The sequence below is a fragment of the Elephas maximus genome, chromosome 22, assembly GCF_024166365.1.
Source record: "Elephas maximus indicus isolate mEleMax1 chromosome 22, mEleMax1 primary haplotype, whole genome shotgun sequence".
NCBI classification, from domain to species: domain Eukaryota; kingdom Metazoa; phylum Chordata; class Mammalia; order Proboscidea; family Elephantidae; genus Elephas; species Elephas maximus.
In genome coordinates this window covers 7,176,625-7,197,238 of record NC_064840.1, presented here as the reverse complement: position 1 = coordinate 7,197,238, position 20,614 = coordinate 7,176,625, and the positions used below count along the sequence as shown (strand labels likewise).

The 20,614-nt window shown below is 49.8% G+C and overlaps 1 protein-coding gene across 11 annotated transcripts in view; it reads right to left on the bottom strand.

Annotated features, from left to right (window-relative positions):
- The window catches only part of PITPNM2 (phosphatidylinositol transfer protein membrane associated 2), a 144,417-nt gene that overhangs the window by 25,309 nt on the left and 98,494 nt on the right, over positions 1–20,614 (bottom strand). For all 11 annotated transcript variants that reach the window (XM_049865254.1, XM_049865264.1, XM_049865263.1 and 8 more), the window contains exon 3: positions 5,134–5,306. In XM_049865254.1, coding sequence (XP_049721211.1) covers positions 5,134–5,211 — 78 coding nt within the window. In that variant the 5' untranslated portion in view covers positions 5,212–5,306. The remainder of the gene's footprint in view (positions 1–5,133; positions 5,307–20,614) is intronic.

Here is a 20,614-nt window from a genome sequence, read left to right as displayed (position 1 = left end):
ACGTGAAGGTCATGGTTGGCATACGACAGCCCCTGGCACCCAGCCTGACCCCTGAGGCTCTCCACGCAGAGGCTGGGTGAGCTTGGTTGAATGACTAAATGTCACCAGTCCTCTCCAATCCTGGGGACATCCCCATACTGTGGAGCTGGCATTGCACCCAAGCGCGGAAGTCTCTCATGGTCCCGTGGCAATTCTCAGTCACACCACAGAGGAGCCAGCTATTCCTGACAGGGGGCCACCCCTCACCCCTGCCAGCGATTCTTTGGTGTCCACAGCAGACAGGCCTGGCTCCCTAGGGCATGCACACGCCCTAGGGCATGCACACCCTGGGGCAGGCTGACCGAGCCCCCTGCAGCTTTTGCCTGACCAGGCTGGAGGGTGGCCTGCTCCCTGCCTAGGACCCAGGGGCTGCGCGTGAGAGGCCGCACTGCCACAGGGCTAGTGTGGAGAAAGCACAGACCCAACGTGGCCAGCTCTTCAAAAACAGGAGGCTCCAGGTGTGGCGATCCCAGCCACCTCAGAGCTGTCCAGGGTCCTGGCCATACCACCTGGTGAGTGGATGGCCCCCTCAGGTCCACCTTCTGTTCTTGAACCCTCTAAAGCATGGAGACTACGTGTTGGACAGGCACCAGGCAGGGCATTCCCACTTGGGCAACCTCACAGAGTGGTTGACCAGCTCAGAGAGGTGGCCTATGCCCAGCTCCAAGCACAGCCAGTCAGCAGCAGAGGTGGGAGATGTCTTTCCCCCTGAAAGCCTGGCCATCCTAAAGCCCAGAGCAGGATGCAGGCAGGAGTGCACCTGACTCTGTGGGAAACGCATCCCCCACTCTGTGCTTGCTGTAAGGGGGCTGCAGACCATGTGCTTCCCCAGGGTAGTGCCTCTAGGACGTCAAGCACTTGTCAATCAACTCCGTCCCCAGCCCTCAGCACAAGAGAGGCCACAGAAGCGTTGGTGAATTGAACTTTTCATTGTGTATTAAACTCCGTTCCCTCAAAATATGTGTTGAAGTTCTAAACTCTGTACCTGTAAAAATGGCCCTGTTTGGAAACAGGGGTTTTGTTTTGTTAATGAGGCCATACCAGAGTACGGTGGGTCCTAAACCTAATCACTTCTGAGTTATACAAACAGCAGAATAGACACAGAGACACACACGGGGGAGACAGATGCTAAGGAAATCCCAGGAACTCCTGGGGCTGCCGACAAAGAAGGACCTCCCCCTGAAGCCATACTCTGAATTTGGACTTCTTGCCTCCTGAACTGTGAGCAAACAGATTTCTGTTCTGTAAAGCTGCCACTTACGGTATTTTTGTTACCGCAGCACACTATAACAAAGGCAGCGCTATTCAGGTATAACCGACACATGACACACTACACACATTCAATGTGATGAGTTCTGTCACACGTGCCCTGTGAGGCCACTGCCATGATGGTCACTGGTCCCTGCAGGAGCCAGGAGATCAAGCCCGTGGGCAGACAGAGGAGGGAGCAAGTGAGTGCTGGAGGCACTGGAGCAGAGAAAGGCACTCTCAGAGCAGCAAAATTTCAGTATGGGCTGACAATGGGGGGGTGGCTATCTCTGGGACAGGAAGGACCAGGCACATTGCCCGAGCTTAGGGCTCCCCTCCCCATGTCCCCCTGCTGCTCTGCCCTCAGGTCTGGTTAGCTGGCACCTCAAGCACTTCCCTGTAGGGGTGGCAGGGGCTGCTGGGAGGCTCAGGGTGATGGGTAAGGGCAAAAGGCTCAGCAGTCCCTCTGAGCCTCCACCAAGGTGGCAATTCCTCGAAACACTATCACCTCCCCATCCAGGATCATGGATATGATGCCCCCTCCAAGTCCTCACTTCCACCCCCGCCTGCACTTCCCACCTCTGAGGTTGGGCAGCACCTTTCCCCAGGAGCTCTCAGGAGCCCCAGCGCTCTCCAGGGCCTGAGAGGCTGCTTTGGCCCAGGCTGGGAGCTAGCGGGTCTGAGTTCTGACCTCATTCTGCCAACCTCAGTTTCCCTGCCTGTAAAATGGGAAACTGGCCTGTAAGAGCCCTTTCGGACTGATGCACTATGGGGTGCTTCCTTATGTGACAGATAAGGAAACTGAGGCTCAGAGAGGCCCAGTCACTTGTTCACCATCCCTTCACTAGTAAAAGCAGAGCTAGATCTCTCAAGCCAGGGTCACTCTGACCCCAAAGCCCACTCTCCCACACACCCCAGGGGACCTGGTCTCAGAGGAAGGAGCTATGCTGGCACAGCAGACAGATGCCTCATGCCCCTTGGGCCTGCACAAGTAAACATACATGAGCTGGGAAGGAGCGGTCCCACATCTACAGTCCATACAGACTACCACTCAGCAGGGAGCACTGAGTGACTAGGGTTCAGTGGGGAAGCCCTCCCTGCTGCGGTGGAGTCAGCGAAAGCCCAGGGAAGGTAGGGCATAAGGGCTGGGAGGCAGGGAGATGGGTGGGAGGATGTGCTGGGATCACCTGGACTCTACGTCAGAAACAACACCCAACCAAAGAGCCCCAAGGCCCCAATTCAGACAGCACTGCTTCCAGATGGGATGAAGCCCCACCCTTGTCCAAGGCTGGGTGGCCAGGGCCTTGCCCCTACAGGTGCCTCACTGAGGGGGTGGCAGAGCCATGGTGAGAGCAGTACAGGGTGCTGTCTTCCAACATTCAGCAGGGGCAGGGTGGTGGGTGGGGGTCTTAAGGACCCAGGGAGGGGTGACTGGCTGGACCCAGGCTGCCCTGAGGGAGGTAGCCCAAGGGCCTCATAGAAGGCTGTGGGTTCTTAAAAATATACATTCTTTGATGGCACAGAGGTGGGTTTTAAAAACACCCAAAGGAGGGGGTGGAAATGGCCAGTATTTTTCCAGAGCCCAACATCAGAGGGGATGAAATGGTCTAGCAAAGGTTGGGGCTGCCCCAGGAGAGAAAGGGCCATCCTTGGAGCCCTGCTGCCTCTCGCCTTGAGAGCCCAGGGGAGCCCACAGGACAGCCTCCTCCAGGAAGTGGCTGTGCTAACTCCCAAATGCTCAGACCCAGGCTCTTCCAGGCTGCCTCCTGCCGGCTCTTCAGGAATAATTGAGGGTAAGTAGTTCAAGAGGGAACTGAGTGGCGCTTCTGAAGCTGCTCAGAGCAAACAGCCCCCAGAGAGGCTGAGCACCCTCCTGCTTGCTTCCCAGCAGGGCCTTCCAGGTGGGGGAGCCTGGTTGAACCCCCAGCAGCTTCTTCAAGGGCTGCCTACAGGGATCCAGGCTGTCAGGGCTCTGCAGAGGTTGTCACTAAGTCCTCTGACCGGGTTGAAGGGCTGGAGGCCACCAGGCAAATGTGGTGATGGGAGATGGGGACCTGATGGCCAGGTTCCTCCCCAGCACTGACAGCAGGTAGGATTCCTAATGCGGGGGCACAGAGAGAGGCCACACTGGGGCAGCCTACCGGGAACAGGCACTAGTGGGATCGAAGAGCTCCGGAGGGTAAGAGCCAGGACGGGGCTGGGCCGTAATCAGTGTAGAGGCTTTAGCCCCTCATCTTGGAAGAGCTGGGCATGGGGCTGGGCACAAGGCTGGGCATGGGGCTGGGCACGGGGCTGGACATGAGGCTGGGCAAGGGGGTGGGCACGGGGCTGGGCACAAGGCTGGACACAGGGCTGGGCATGGCACTGGGCACGGGGCTGGACATGGGATTGGGCATGGGGCTGGACACAAGGCTGGGCACGGGGCTGGGCATGGGGCTGGGCACAAGGTTGGACACGAGGCTGGGCATGAGGCTGGGCAAGGGGGTGGGCAAGGGGGTGGGCATGGGGCTGGGCATGAGGCTGGACATGGGGTTGGGCATGGGGCTGGGTACAAGGCTGGACACGGGGCTGGGCATGAGGCTGGGCAAGGGGGTGGGCACGGGGCTGGGCATGAGGCTGGACATGGGGTTGGGCATGGGGCTGGGCACAAGGCTGGACACGGGGCTGGGCATGGGGCTGGACATGGGGCTGGGCATGGGGCTGGACACGGGGCTGGGCATGGGGCTGGACACAAGGCTGGGCGTGGGGATGGGCACGGGTTGGGCATGGGGCTGGGCATAAGGCTGGACACGGGGCTGGGCATGGGGCTGGGCACAAGGCTGGGCATGGGGCTGGGCACAAGGCTGGGCATGGGGGTGGGCACAGGGCTGGGCATGGGATGGGCGCAGGGGTGGGCACGGGGCTGGACATGGGACTGGGCACGGGGCTGGACATGGGATGGGAGCGGGGGGGCACAGGGCTGGGCATGAGGCTGGGCACGGGGCTGGACATGGGACTGGGCACGGGGCTGGACATGGGATGGGCACAAGGCTGGGCATGGGGCTGGGCACAAGGCTGGGCATGGAGCTGGGCATGGGGCTGGGCACGGGGCTGGGCATGGGGCTGGGCATGAGGCTGGGCACGGGGCTGGACATGAGGCTGGACATGGGGCTGGGCACAAGGCTGGACATGGGGTTGGGCATGGGGCTGGGCACAAGGCTGGACATGGGACTGGGCACGGGGCTGGACATGGGATGGGCGCAGGGGTGGGCATGGGGCTGGGCATGCGGCAGGGCATGGGGCTGGACACGGGGGTGGGGATGGGGCTGGGCAGAAGGCTGGGCATGCGTCTGGGCCAGGGCCCCTGAGAGGGAGTGTGGTCATGTCTGGGCTGCCAGCAACTGGGTCCCGTGTCCTCAGCTCATTGGGCCTGAGTGGGAGACTAGCGTCATCTCAGGGCTGGGGATGTTCTTATCCTGTCATCCTCAAGCAAACCTGCAACTCTGTCAACTAGCAGGAGTCTGACAGTGCTGTCTGCCAGTAGTGCAGGGTTATGAGGAAGGCAGGACCCGGGAGCTGGGAGACAGGCCATGCAACCTTGGACACAACCTTCACCTTCTCAGGCCTCACACCTTCCTGTCTGTCACATGGGACGATAGTAGGGTTACCACTGCAGGTGCGTTAAATGTAAGCAAGTGTTAGTACTGGGCGTGCTGTGAATGCAGTTAGTGCTGGTAGAAACCTCTGATGCCACGAATATCCACGGGGCTGGCTGCATGCCCACACTAGGTTTGGAAGCCAGAGCCCCGATGCGACTGAGACATTTGTCAGGAGCCTCGGGCTGGCCCCGTAAGGGTGAGAACCCACCTGGATCATGTACAGCTGGGCGATGCGGTACTCCTCCACGGTCATCGGCAGAGGGATCCGGTATTCCTTTATGATCATCTTGGAGACCAGGCCTTCCCGTTGATGGGAACTGCAAGCTGGACACTTCTAGGTGAGGTTCCTTAAATCACCATGACAAAACTCACCAAGGACCCCTGGGGAGAGAGCAGGACAGGATGGTCACCACCTATGAAGGCTGGTGAGACAGTGGCACAGACCTGAGGTTAGAATCCTGGTCTCGGCTTGACCAGGAGCCAAGGGCATGGCCTCGAGCTAGTCCCCTCACCTCCCGGCCTCCCTTGTCCTTGTTTGCCAAGCAATCTTATAGACCAGCCGGAAGGGCCAGATGAGATGCATGTGTAAATCCTCCGACCAGCCGGTGAGGGGCAGGACTGTTAGCCCACCAGCATGGGGGGCTGCATGAGAGGGGCCTTCTCCTAAGAGGAAGAGCTCCGTGCTCTTGTTTCACTCACAATGCTAAGGAGCTCGGCCTCAGTTTCCACCCCACAGCATGTTGGAGGAGAGTGGCCAGAGGAGGCACTCAGCTGGTGCAAGTGCCGATGGCTGGTCATGGGCAAGAGGCAGACAAAGAAAACTATGAAAAACAGACACAAGAAGTCTGCAGACCAACAGCCCAGGGCCTTTGGCATAGGGACAAGCAGTTCTGCCCTGGTCAATCTGTACTGATGGCATCCCTTCTGCATGATCCACAAGGCAGGTCTTAGGTATGAGCTTAGCTCAATTCAACAGTGAATATTTATTGACACTTACACCCTTTACTGCTGTCCCTGGGTGGCACAAACAGTTAAGTGCTTAACCAGTAATAGAAAGGTTGGCCGTTGGAACCTACCCCGAGGTACCTGGGAAGAACCTGGCGATCTCTTTCCGAAAGGTTGCAGCCATTAAAAATCCTAGGGAACAGTTCTACTCTGCACATATGGGGTTGTCATGAGTTGAAATTGATTTGACAGCAACTGATATGGTTTTGTTTTTTTCACTCTATTGCTGACATTCAAACTCACCAGCTACTCCACAGGAGAAAGACGTGGCAGTATGCTTCCACAAAGATTACTGCCTTGGAAATTCTGTGGTGTAGTTCTACTCTGTTCTACAGGTTGCTATGAGTTGGAATCATCTTGAGGACAGTGGGTAATGGGTATTGCTGACATTGGGCTATGTCTGGGAGATAGAAGGGATAAAGACGATAACCAATGCATTCACAGTATATTGTTTAAGGTGACAAATACAGAATACATCTGATGAAGTTTTGCGCCTAAAGCGATCCAAATAAACAATCAAGCAGACTTGGTGCTCAAAGAGCGGCACCCTCTCTGTGTGAAATAACCCGTGATCATCCGTGTCCTAGAGAGTGGAGGCCTTGCTGCAAATACTCTTTGGTAACCTCCAGAGAGATGAAGAGCTATCACCTGGAAGCTGAGTGAAGGTTTCCAACATGGGTAGAGGCAGAATTGGGATAGCAGTTTAGAAAGATCACTCTGGGGACTGCAAGAGGAACCTGTGAGGACTCACAGTGACCAGAGGCTGGGACAGAGGCTCAGGCCGGAAGACCGAGGGCCAGGCCATCAGGCAGCTTCCTTGGGGCTCCCCACGTATAAGAGGCAACACTGAAGCAGCACCTGCTCTGAAACATTACTGGATACCTAACAAGATCACCAACCACTTGTCTGTCAGTTTGTCATACAGTGGTGGTTTGCATGTTGCTGTGATGCTGGAAGCTATGCCACCAGTATTTCAAATACCAGTAGGGTCACCCATCGTGGACAGGTTTCAGCGGAACTTCCAGACTAAGACTAGGAAGAAGGACCTAGCAATCTACTTCTAAAAACTTGATCAGTGAGAACCTTAGGAATAGCAGTGCAACACTGTCTGACACAGTGCTGGAAGATGAGCCCCTCAGGTTGGAAGGCACTCAAAATACTTCTGGGGAAGGAAGAGCTGCCTCCTCAAAGTAGAGTTGACCTTAGTGACATGGACAGAGTCAAGCTTTTGGGGTCTTCATTTGCTGATGTGACACAACTCAAAATGAGAAGAAACAGCAGCAAATATCCATTAATAATCAGAACATGGAATGTACAAAGTATGAATCTAGGAAAATTGGAAATTGTCAAAAATGAAATGGAACACATAAACATCAATATCCTAGGCATTAGTGAGCTGAAATGGGCTGATGTTATCCATTTTGAATCGGAACGATCATATGGTCTACTATGTTAGGAATGACAAACTAAGGAGGAATGGCATCACATTCATTGTCAAAAAGAACATTTCAAGATCTATCCTGAAGTACAATGCTGTCAGTGATAGTATAATATCCATACATCTACAAGGGAGATCCGTTAATAGACTACTATTCAAATTTACACACCAACTACTAAGGCCAAAGATGAGGAAACTGAAGATTTTTACCAACTCCTGTGCTATGATATTGATCAAACATACCATCAAGATGCATCAATAATTATTAGTGATTGGAATGAGAAAGTGGGAAACAAAGAAGAAGGATTGATAGTTGGAAAATACAGCCTTGGTGATAGAAATGATGCTGGAGATTGCACGATAGAATTTTACAAGACCAACGACTTAGTCATTGCAAATACCTTTTTTCAACAACATAAATGGCCACTATACACGTGGACTTTGCCAGATGGAATACACATAAATCAAATTGACTACATCTGTGGAAAGAGACAATGGAGAAGCTGAATATCATCAGTCAGAACAAGGCCAAGGGCCGACTGCGGAACAGGCCATCAGTTGCTCATATGCAGGTTCAAGTTGAAGCTGAAGAAAACTAAAATAAGTTCACAAGAGGCAAAGTATGACTTTGAGTATATATCCCACCCAAATTTAGAGACCATCTCAACAACAAATTTGACACACTGAACGGTAATGACCAAAGACCAGAGGAGTTATGGAATGACATCAAGGACATCACACATGAAGAAAGCAAGAGGTCATTAAAAAGACAGAAAAGAAAGAAAAGACCAAAACAGATGTCAGAAGAGGCTCTGAAACTTGCTCTTGAATGTAGAGCAGCTAAAGCGAATGGAAGAAATGAAGTAAAAGAGCTGAACAGAAGACTTCAAAGGGCAGCTCCAGAAGACAAAGTAAAGTATTATAATGAAATGTGCAAAGACCTGGAGTTAATAAACCAAAGCGAAGAACATGCTCAGCATTTCTCAAGCTGAAAGAACTGAAGAAAAAATTCAAGCCTGAAGTTGCAATTTTGAAGGATTCTATGGGCAAATTATTGAATGACACAGGAAGCATCAAAAGAAGATGGAAGGAATATACAGAATCACTGTACCAAAAAGAATTGGTCAATGTTCAGCCATTTCAGGAGGTAGCATATGATTAAGAAACAAGAACCAATGGAAGTGAAGGAAGAAATCCAAGCTGCACTGGAGAAAAACAAGGCTTCAGGAATTGATGGACTACTAATTGAGATGTTTCAACAAAGGAATACACAGCTGGAGGTGCTTCCTCATCTATGTCAAAAATTTTGGAAGACAGTTTCCTAGCCAACCAACTGGAAGAGATCCATATTTGTGCCCATTCCAAAGAAAGGTAATTCAACAGAATGAGGGAATTATTGAACAATGTCATTAATACTACTCGCAAGTAACATTTTGCTGAAGATAATTCAAAAGTGGTGGCAGCAGTACATTGATAGGAACCACCAAAAATTCAGCCTGGATTCAGAAGAGGATGTGGAATGAGGGATATCATTGCTCGTATCAGATGGATCTTGGCTGAAAGCAGAGAATACCAGAAAGAAATTTACCTGTGTTTTACTGGCTATGCAAAGGCATTCCACTGTGTGGATCATAACAAATTATGGACAAGATTGCAAAAAATGGGAATTCTGGAACATTTAACTGTGCTCATGAGGAACCTGTACATAGACCAAGAGGCAGTTGTTCAAACAGTACAAGGGGATACTGGGTGGTTTAAAGCCAGGAAAGGTGTGTGTCAGGGTTCTATCCTTTCATCATATTTATTCAATCTGTATGCTGAACAAATAATCGAAGAAGCAGAACTATATGAAGTAGAACGTGGCGTCAGGATAGGAGGAAGACTCATTAAACAACCTGAGATATGCAGATGACACAACCTTGCTTGCTGAAAGTGAAGAGGACATGAAGCACTTACTGATGAAGATCAAAGACTACAGCCTTCAGTATGGACTGCACTTCAGCATAAAGAAAACAAAAATCTCCAACTGGACCAATAAGCAACGTCATGATAAAGGAAAAAAATACTGAAGTTGTCAAGGATTTCATTTTACTTAGATCCACAATCAATGCCCATGGAAGCAGCAGTTAAGAAATCAAACAACATATTGCGTTGGGCAAATCAATTGCAAAAGGCCTCTTTAAAGTGTTGAAAAGCAAAGATGTCACTTTTGAGGACTAAGTGCGCCTGATCCAAGTCATGATATTTTCAATTGCCTCATATGCATGTGAAAGCTACATAGTGAATATGGAAGACGGAAGAGGAATTGATGCCTTTGAATTATGGTACTGGTGAAGAATATTGAACATACCATTGACTGCCAAAAGAACAAACAAATCTGTCTTGGAAGTACAGCCAGAATGCACCCTAGAAGCAAGGATGACAAGACTTTGTCTCACGTACTTTGGACAGTTTTTGAAGACGGACCAGTCCCTCCTGGAATAGAACATCATGCTTGGTAAAGTAGACAGTCAGTGAAAGAGAGGAAGACCTTCGACAAGATGGACTGACACAGTGGCTACAATGATGGGCTCAAACACAGCAATGATTGTGAGGATGGTGCAGGACTGGACAGTGTATCGTTCTGTTGTACATAGGGTTCCTATGAGTCGGTACCAATATAATGGCACCCAAGAACAACAAGATCAAGAAAACTGAATTTACCAGAATTTTCTGGAAGATCAGTGTATGTGGTTGGGAGAAATTCTTTACTAAGCCACTTGGGGAAAGTGGCAGGTGTGGGAAGTTAGGGAAGAACTCTCCCTAAGAAAACAGACCACTGCTATTTTCCTTCCAAGGCAGGGGTCTGGTTTGCTGAGGGGAGAGGGGTGTGAGCCTGGGTCAGAGGTGATACTGTCAGAAGGACAGAGAGCAGAGACGAGAACCCCTGTGTGGTTTCTGCACCCCCATTCATCCCTGAGAGCTGCCTGCCCCTGCCCCATTGCTTGCAGGCCCAGTCTCAGACAAGTCTAGCCCAAGTCTGTCTGGAAGCTGAGGCCACAGAGAGAGGCAACAACCTTTCAGCCCCCATGGCTCTGCCTCATTCCAAGAAAAAGTATAAAACAAATGTTCAGCTCATCTGCAGCAGCAAAGTGTTGAAGTACTACACCTGGTGGGCTTCCCAGTCAGCTGAGACCGTAGCATAAGCATAGGGATTTGGGAAACCATCCTTACACAAACAGAAGAGAGAACTGTTGGATGAAATTAGGATGGGAGATGGGAAAGCAAAAACCAAGGTTCTATCATGCTTTTCTGTGTGGTTTTCCATTTACACCTCAAGGCCACCGTACCTGGAAGGCACTACAGATGCCATGTCACAGAAGAGGAAGTGGGCACCTGGAGTGACATGCTGGCACACACACCCACCTCTGGGGGACCCAGGCTCCTCTCGCTACACAAAGTCAAAGCAGTGCCCCAAAGTGACCTGGGAAGTCCCATTTCCTCTCTGGGCCACGTCTTCATCTTTACAAAAAGAAGCCAGACACAACCTTTGATGGGCTTCAGGGAGTCTGGGTATTTGCCCTTGTGGGGTTGAGCGCTCCACCATCATGACTGCCCATGCTCAGCCGCACACGATCGGATGGATTCTCCATCGCCTAGTTTTCCCAGCCCACCAGGGCTTCTTCCAGGCCCAGGGATTACGGATGGGGTGGGGTCTGCGGGGATAGATAAGAATATTCCTTAAGGATCTCCATCTCCTCAAACAACACTGCTTCCAATCTCCCCTGCTGTAAAACCAGGGAAGAAATCTGAGTGCACGAGCCGGCCCCTAGATGTGCTGCTTGGATTTCAAAGGCACTGTGCACTTGGGTGCACACGTGTCAAGACAGATAAACAGCAGCAGTGACCCTACTCCTTGAATCTCAGCTTTCTTCTCCCATAGATACGCTGCCAGGTAGGATGCAGTCACACAGGTTGGAGCCATGTCTCCAAAGGGCACAGAGACAGAGAAGAAACACAAACCCAGGGGCCCAATGCCTTGTGGTACCTCTGCCTCCCCAGTGGCCAGAGGCTAGTGGGCAAAGCTCAGCCAGGTGTGGCAGCCACACTAACCGTTCTGGGGATTGGCAGACCACACAAACGCCTAGGACCTAATTCCCACTAACACTGCGTAGAGAGAGGTGACTGTGTTTCTGCTCACAAGGAACTAAAGATCTATAGTGATAGGTAGGTAGGTAGACACATAGTGTTATGGATTGACTGGCGTCCGCCCAAAAAATATATTCAAGTCCTAACCCCTGGTACCTGTGAATGTGACCTTATTTGGAAATAGGGTCTTTGAAGATGTAATTAGTTAGGTTGGCAGAGGCCATACTAGAGTAGGGTGAACCCTAATTCAATATGAGTGGTGTCTTTATAAGAAGAGGCAGAGAGGGAAGACAGCCATGTGACCATGGACTCAGAGATTGGAGTCATTGAGCCACAAGCCAAGGAATGCCTGGGACCCCAGAAGCTAAAAGGAATGATCCTCCCTAGAGCTTCCAGAGAGGGCATGGCCCTACCAACACCTTGATTTCAGATTTCTAACCTCCAGACCATGAAACAATACATTTCTATTGTTTTAAGCCACCCAGTTTGTGGTACTTAGCTATGGCAGTCCTAGCAAACTAAATGTATGTATAGAAGGAGGGAATTAAAGAAATCATTCTGCCCAGTTGCAGTTAAATGTATGGGTGTCTGACAATAAAATGACACAGAAAGTAATGGGGATTTATAGTTAGGAGCTTCACTCTAGGATTCGAGCTCAAACTTGATGTTTTGGAGACAACTGGTTAAAAAATGTCAAAAGTTTTCTTAACTGCACGATCTTTCAGAGTCTATCATATGCTCACATGCATTTTTTTTAAAGGGTAGTCTTTTTAAAAAAAATTTTATTGTGCTTTAAGTGAAAGTTTATGAATCAAGTCAGTCTCTCCTATAAAAATTTATATACACCTTGCTACATACTCCTAATTGCTCTCCCTCCCCCAAAAAAAAAAAAAAATTTTTTTTTTTTATTTTAATGAGAGAACTCTCTTTCCCTTGACTCTCTACTTTCGAGTCCATTTGGCCAGCTTCTGATCCCCTCTGCTCTCTCATCTCCCCTCCAGACAGGAGGTGCCAACATAGTCTCATGTGTCTTCTTGATCCAAGAAGCTCATTCTTCACCATTATCATTTTTTCTATCCCACAGTCCAGTCTAATCCCTGTCTGAAGAGTTGGCTTTGGGAATGGTTCCTGTCTTGGGCTAACAGAAGGTCTGGGGACCATGACTTCTGGGGTCCTTCTAGTCTCAGTCAGACCATTAAGTCTGGTCTCTTCACGAGAATTTAGTGTCTGCATCCCACTGTTCTCCTGCTCCTTCAGGGGCTCTCCATTGCACTCCCTGTTAGGGCAGTCATCGGTTGTAGCCAGACACCATCTAGCTCTTCTGGTCTCGGGCCGATTCAGTCCCTGGTTTATGTGGCCCTTTCTGTCTCTTGGACTCATAATTACCTTGTGTCTTTGGTGTTCTTCATTCTCCTTTGCTCCAGGTGGGTTGAGACCCACTGATGTACCTTAGATGGCCGCTTGCTAGCGTTTAAGACCCCAGAAGCCACTCTCCAAGGTGGGATGCAGAATGTTTTCTTAATAGGTTTTATTATGCCAATTGACTTAGATGTCCCCTGAAACCATGGTCCCTGCTCACATGCATTTTGATTTTTTCTCCCTTAGAAAAATCTAACCCACCAGTTGCCATCAAGGTGACTCCAACTCATGGCGACCCCATGTGTGTTATAGCAGAACTGTGCTCTGTAGGGGCTTTCAGTGGCTGATTTTTTGGAAGTAGATCACCAGGCCTTTCTTCCGAGGTGCCTCTGAGTGGACTTGAACTTTTAATCTTCCAATTTGCAGCTGAGAATGATAATCATTTGCACCACCCAAAGACTTCATGTACTTTTTATAGTGCCGGGTTGCTTTTTTGCTTAACATCATGTTCATGAGATATATCCAAGTTGTTGCACATGGTTGTAAATTGTTCACTCTCATTGCTGTATAGTATCCTGTTGGGTAAATACACTATATTTTACTTAACCAGTCTATTGCTGATGGGCATTTGGGGAGTTTTAAGTTTGAGCTGATATGAATGGTGCTGCTGTGAACATTTTAGTACATGCAGAGACTTGGTTTTATGTGTGGAATGGCAGAGGAGGGAAAGCTGATGGAGAAATCATGACCACAAGTCATTTCTAGGATAGAACCTTGTTTTCCAGCTAAGAGAGAATGCTGGGAGAGAAGTAGGGCTTAGGAGAGAAGAGGTAGGGAGGGATGAGTCATGACAGAGTCAATGACCTAAGGAGCTTTGTTGTGAATCACACTGACCTCATGAACTCTCACACCCAAGAGAGATGGAATCTCTCGGCAAAAAAATAACAGCTCTGGGGGAAAAGTCTTCTAGATAATAAGCCCAAAATGTAGCTGCAGGCTCCACGCACTTTTCATTAGAAGGTGCTGAACAATAATAATAATCAGAAAGGAACCAATATGGGTACTGTCTTAGTTATCTAGTGGTGCTATAAAAAAATACCAAAGTGGATGGCTTCAACAAATACAAGTTTATTCTCTCACAGTCTACTAGCTAGAAGTCCAAATTCAGGGTGTCAGCTCCAGGGGAAGGCTTTCTCTCTCTGTTGGCTCTGGAGGAAGGTCCCTGTCATCAATCCTCCCCTGGATTAGGAGCTTCTCAGAGCAGGGACCCAGGGTCTGAAGGACACACTGTTCTCCTGGCTCTTGTTTCTTGGCAGTATGAGGTCCCCCCTGTCTCTTTGCTCACTTCTCTCTTTTACATCTCAAAAGATATTGGCTCAAGACACAATCTAATCTTGTAGACTGAGTCCTGCCTCATTAACATAACTGCTGTTAATCCTATCTCATCATCATAGAGACAGGATTTACAACACATAGGAAAATCACATCAGATGACAAAATGGACGATCACACAGTACTGGGAATCATGGCCTAGCCAAGTTGACAAATATTTTTGGGGGATACAATTCAATCTATGACAGGTTCTATGCATTTAAAAGCAGGGCAGATGAAGAACACCCATCACAAGAAGCACCACCCAGAGAAATAATCAACTTCAGACAAGTTGTTCTCCATAGGCTCAAAGAAATTACAGATACAATCACTTAAAAACTCTCAAGGGCAGGAGATAGAAGAAAAGATAACCAGAAATTTAAAAGAGAAATTATTTTTGACAACAGAAGGATAAAAAATGAGCTAGCAGAGCTCAGGAAAAAAATGGGGAAGAAAAATAAAAGCACAGACATTTTAAAAAGCTATATTATAAGCAATAAATAAATAAACAGAAAAAGCACAGCATAGACAACTAGAGATGTAGTGGACAGGCTTCAGGGAATTCCACAAAATTAATGGAGAAGAATAATAAGACAAAATGACAGAGATAGGAGGCAAAAGGAGATCCAACATACTTATAATTGGTGTGCTTCTGGAAGAAAATAGAATAAATGGAACAGGAAAAAAAATTCAAATATATAATGGAAAACTCTCTGAAATAAACAAAGGCTTGATTCTACAGATTGAATTGGCATATCGAGTCCCAGGAAAAACTGAGAGAGTAATTAACCTCAAGACACATCCTGAAAAAGTTACTGACCTTTAAAGGGTAAAGAAAGAACACATAACTAGGGGGCACAGGGAGATGGGTTGGGGGGAATCAGATTTCCCCACAATAGCACAATTCCAGAAAATAGTGGAGCATGTCTTCAAATTTCTGAGGGAAAGAAATCACGACCCAAGAATTTCATATCTATCGAAACTGTCATTTAAGTATAAATGTAACAGACGATCTCAAACATAAACTTAGGGGCTTTGACATCCATAAGGTCTTAAAAAAATTAACTGATGTTGAAATCCAGCCAACCAAAAGTTAAAATAAGTTCAGCAATGAATAAATCCTAGTGAATATTAAATTAATATTTTTAAAACTGTGCTATTTATAGTTATTGAAAAGAATGTGAAAACTTTGGCAATGTAAAAATAATAATAGTGATAGCAATGCAACTAGAGAAAATTGGGAGTGGAAGAAAGGAGGCAGAAAATATGTTACTTTCCTCAGGTCCCATAGCATGAAAATTGGCTCATTTTGTAGGTATGTAGGTAAAACATTAATGATTTCACAACCTTCCAGAAGTTTTTTTTCTTTTCTTAGCTTTAACCTTTTAGCAGCTAGTAACACTTACGACGAAGGAATGTTTTTCTGAAGTTTAGCAATTCCTTTGTTTCATTTTAGATTTTAGACTTGTTTCTGTTTAATTCAACAAAAGGTTGTTTTTTTTTTTTTCTTAAATTTAATACTTTATTTTTGGTGTGTAACTTTTTTTTTAAATAATTTATTTTATATGTTGTCATTATTGTTGAGAATATATAGAGTAAAACACACACCAATTCAACAATTTCAACATGTACAATTCAGTGACATTGATTTCATTCTTTGAGCTGTGCAGCCATCCTCACCTTTCTTTTCTGTGTTAAGTTTGATTTTTATTTTATAAATGCATATAGAATATGATCCATTAAAAAAGTTATGATTATTCTCTGGATACGTCCATTCATATATGTACAAAGGGCCTGGAACGATGTTCACAGTGGTGGCGATCACCAGTTGGTGGGTTTGGGATAACATTTACTTGCACTTTTTTACTTTGCTTGAATTTTCATGAGGCAGCAGCACAAGGGTTTGGGCAGGAATGGGCAGTTTAGTGATTAAAAACATGAACTTTAAGTCAGTCAGACCTAATACTAGCTCCTAGCTGTGACCTTGGGCCAATTGCTCAATCTCTTTGATTTTGAACTTTCTTTTATGCAAAATAGGGATAATAATAGCAGCTATCCTGTTGGTTTTTTAAAGAAATAAATGAGATAATGCAGTTAAAGTGCTCAGCAGTAGCTAGCAATTAGGACAGGGGCAGTGGTGGTCCAGTGGTAGAATTCTCGCCTTCCCAGCAGGAGACCCAGGTTCAGTTCCCAGCCACTGCACCTCACGTGCAGCCACCACCCTCTGTCGGTGGAGACTTGTGTGTTGCTCTGGTGCAGAACAGGTTTCAGCAGAGCTTCTGGACTAAGACAGACTAGGAATAAAAGCCTGCGGATCTACTTCCAATAATCAGCCAATGAAAACCTTATGGATCCCAACGGTGTGATCCACAAGCAATCCTGTGATGGCACAGAACCAGGCACCACTTTGTTCTGTTGTACACGGAATCAGCAAGAGTCAGGGGCCAACTCTAGGGCAGCTAACAACTACGCTGAGCAAGGCCTAGAAGGCAAGTCCCTACGGGCTTCCTGGCTGGGCTGCTTAGGCCCAGGTACAGACCTGCTGCCATCAGGGAAAGAGAGCCCACCACCCAGGGCACAGAGGGAGGAAAGAAGAATGGCCCTGTAATGGGTCCTCTTGGCTTTGTGCCTAGAACACAGACCTCTTAGGGCAAGACAGGGTCACTCTTGCTTTCTTCCTGGGTGGGCCTGAAGCAAGGGAGCATGGGCAGACCCCATTCCCCTGCACGAGTCCCCCCAGTCAGAGCAGGCAGTGTGACTTACGTGTCTGCCTGTCCCTGAGCCCTTCTTACTCAGCAGCTGAACCCTTAGACAACCTCATTACACCCACTCTGGCTGCCGCGGCGTGAGAGACAGACACACATTTCACCTCCGTCTCTGCTGCCGTTGTGATGGGTTAGACAGAATTCTATTTTATAGTTTTCTATGGGGCAGCTTTCAGGGCCTGGCACTGTGAAAGGGAACAAGAAAAATATATGTCTCAAGAGGCCCTTCTGAGAGAGAACCCAAACAAGGGGCCTGGATACCCGAGCATACACCCACACGCGCCTGCGCACACGCATATGCACGTCCACACAGCCCCTCTCCAGGGAGGACAGCGACAGGCCCACACATGGGCCTTAAATATGGTGCCAGGCTGTAGAAAAGCCTTGGGGTTCCAGAACCCCTGTATTCATACGCCTGGAAAGGACCCTCCATGTTCATCTGTGGCTGGGAGAAAACAACAGGGCAGACCATTTCAGAATGAGGTCACACTGGTGGGGCGACTAGGGGGTCGTGTGGTGGGGGGGATCAACACAGCCGTGGATGCAAGAGGGGGAGCAAGGCTGCAGTCAGACCCAACTGCCTCCAGACCCGGCTCTGATGGTGGCAGATGTCCAGAGAAGTGGCGTGAGGGGATGAAAGGGCCAGTCTCCCCAAGCCCACATTCACTGTCCTCCTCAGGCTGCCTGTCCAGCCGAACCCGCATGGGGAAGACAGAGAAAGGGGCCTGTAGTGGACCTGAACACCTGACCCCACCTGAGGATTCAAGCGCGAGGCCTTCCTCAAGCACAGTGTACCTGCTGGGCCTCTGGCTGAGGGTCTTCAGGAGCCCTCCCTGAATTGTAGGGGAAAGGTAACCCAGCAAAACAGGAACACCTTCATAGCTTCAAGTGCAAAGTGGGCAAGGGTGGCCAGGCTTGAGGGATGATGGTGGAGACGAGGTGGATCAGGAACGTTCGGCTCATTAGGGTGGGCAGCTAAGATGGCCCCTTCAGGTGGGAGCCAGGCTGAACCACCTTGGCTATGAGGGAAAAGCCAGGCAATGGAGTTTACAGGACGTAATCTGTTTTTCCACGATTAGCTGGGGCTTGACGTCACAGATGGAATTCGGGAGAGAGGCTGTGTGGAGACGAGGGAGGCGGAATTTGTCCAAATGCCACGCGGCCACATTCCAGCAATTAGTCTGGAGCTCCTCTGAGCCAGGCCACGAGACCTGGACTGCTGCCAGTGGGAAGGGTGGCGGCGGGGGGGCGGGGGGTGCGGGGAGCAGCGAGGCAGCCAAGACAGGTTTGGGGACCTCGAGGCTAGAAGGCTCTTATGTGTCTGTCCTTCAGGCCTCTCTTCCCCTGGCTCCAGGAAAGTCTCCTTGCCTGGCTGGCTGCTTCCCAAACCCACTGGTGTCCAATCAGAGGCTGAAGAGGGTGACAGTAAAAGACCTTCACCCCCAGTGAGTGAGACAAGGACCCAGCCCTTGTGTGGGCAGACCCTGCCCTGGGCCACATCCTTGCACGGCCTTGCCCTGAACACCTGTAGATAGGGATAGCAGGCTCTGAACGAACAGGTAGGGACAAAAGGGCCACCTGAGGGGGGGTTAGAGGGGCAGGGGCTGTTCCTTGTGCGCTAGGGACCAGCGCACTAGGCTGGAGGTGGGGGTGTGTATATTGATGTGTGAGCGTGTGTAGTATAGAAGGCTCAGGTTTCTGGGGAAAAAAATCCAAAACCAAACCCATTGCTGTCAAGTCAATTCTGACTCATAGTGACCCCATAGGATAGAGGAGAGCTGCCGCATAGGGTTTCCAAGGAGCAGCTGGTGAATTCCAATTATCGACCTTTTGATTAGTAGCCAAGCTCTTAACCACTTCACCACCAGGGCTTCAGTCAGAACCAAATCAGCAAGAGAGCCCACCATCCACGGACAGTCCTGGCTGGGAAGGGCAGAGGAGCTAGAAAATTTAGCGCAGGGCGGTGCAGAGAACCCGGTCAGGAGGGGGTGTCCAATCCCAGTCTCCGAGTAGCTTCTCCTCCATCTACTGGACACCGGGCTTCCACCAACATTGCTCTGGAAGAAAGGGTTGTTTCTGGGCTACAAGACAGGTTGAAAACCCCTGCTCAAATCTGACCCTTATTTTATAAATGAAGAGACTGAGGCCCAGGGGAGGGGACTCACTGGATTTCACTGAGCTGGGAGGGGCACGGGACTCTGACCTCAGTCTTGCTTCTTTCTTCCCTGAGCTTCACAGCCCTTAGGAAGGAGAAGGAGCTGGAAGAGCTGGGGGGAGGGGGTAATATTCAAGGAGGCTTTGAGCAGGAGGACACAGCCTCTCCCCCAGTGTCCTCTGCCCCAGCCAGCCTCCCAGGCCCTGGGCCCCACTGCAGTGACCCGGAAGTCACTGAGGCTATAAATCTCACCCCTGTATGCCTGGTGTGCCAGGCTGGGGTGCATGCCAAGCTGCCGTAGAAGCTGATCATCAGACCCCATGGGACCTTCAGGGTGAAGTGCTTTGCATGGGGTGGGGAGGGACCCCTTAGAAAACAATGCCTGTCCACTTCCAAGGCAGATCTGAGGGTTACAAAGGATTTCACCTATAACCTCACCACAAACAACAGCCCCGGGGGGTATGAGGGCATTATTACTCCTATCATTACCCCTATGATGCAGATGGAAATCCTGGTGGCGTAGTGGTTAAGTGCTACGGCTGCTAACTAAAAAGGTTGGCAGTTCGAATCCACCAGGCGCTCCTTGGAAACCCTGTGGGGCAGTTCCACTCTGTCCTATAGGGTCACTATGAGTCAGAATCGACTTGACAGCAACAGGTTTGTTTTTTTGGCTTTATGGTGCAGATAGAGAAGTAGGTTCTGGGAGGGTCAGTGCCCTGCCCAGAGGGTGGGAGGGCAGGGCAGGACAGAGGTGGCCTCTGCCCTGTGTTTATGAGCCCTGTTCCCTGTTCCCTTGCTGCTGCACTGGCCCCACTTCTCAGGCAAAGGAGAGAGGAGCCGCGCGTGGGAGGAAAGCAGAACTGAATGAAGCACAGCTCCAAGAGCGCACTGTGGAGGATTTGCGGGGTCTCGCTGCCCTGACTTTGCCTTTGGGGACTCTGCTGGCACTGCCACTGTCCCCACACCAGCCTCAGGGATCACTGTTCCCCTTATTTAACACAGTAGAGCTCGAACACGATGGGGCACCCCACAAAACAGCCCTGAAGATTAGATGTGTCGAGAGAGACAAACTAGTGGGGAGCTTGCCCCACACAACCTGGCATCTGAGCTATGGCTCCCACGGCCTCAGCCTGGGGTTCTGTCCTCGATCCTGGTCACCTCCCATGGGGCAGTGTGAACCAGGGTCACTCTCCTGTGTAACAAGTGCTGCAGCCAGTGCATTCTGGGGCCTTCTGGGGAGCCTGCTGGCCTCTGCAAGGACTGCCCCTTGTGGGGAGAATGACACGGCTGGGCATGAAGGAGGCACGCCTTCCTGAGACCAAAAAAAAAAAAACCAGTGCCGACTGACACAGTGGACGCTAGTTCCTCGGGCACCTCTGATGCAGGCCCTGCCCACAGCCGCACTCAGTCTTAGCTCTTCACTGCCCCCTCCCGCCCCCCTGCCCCCCGGCAACCGAGGCGTTAGGTC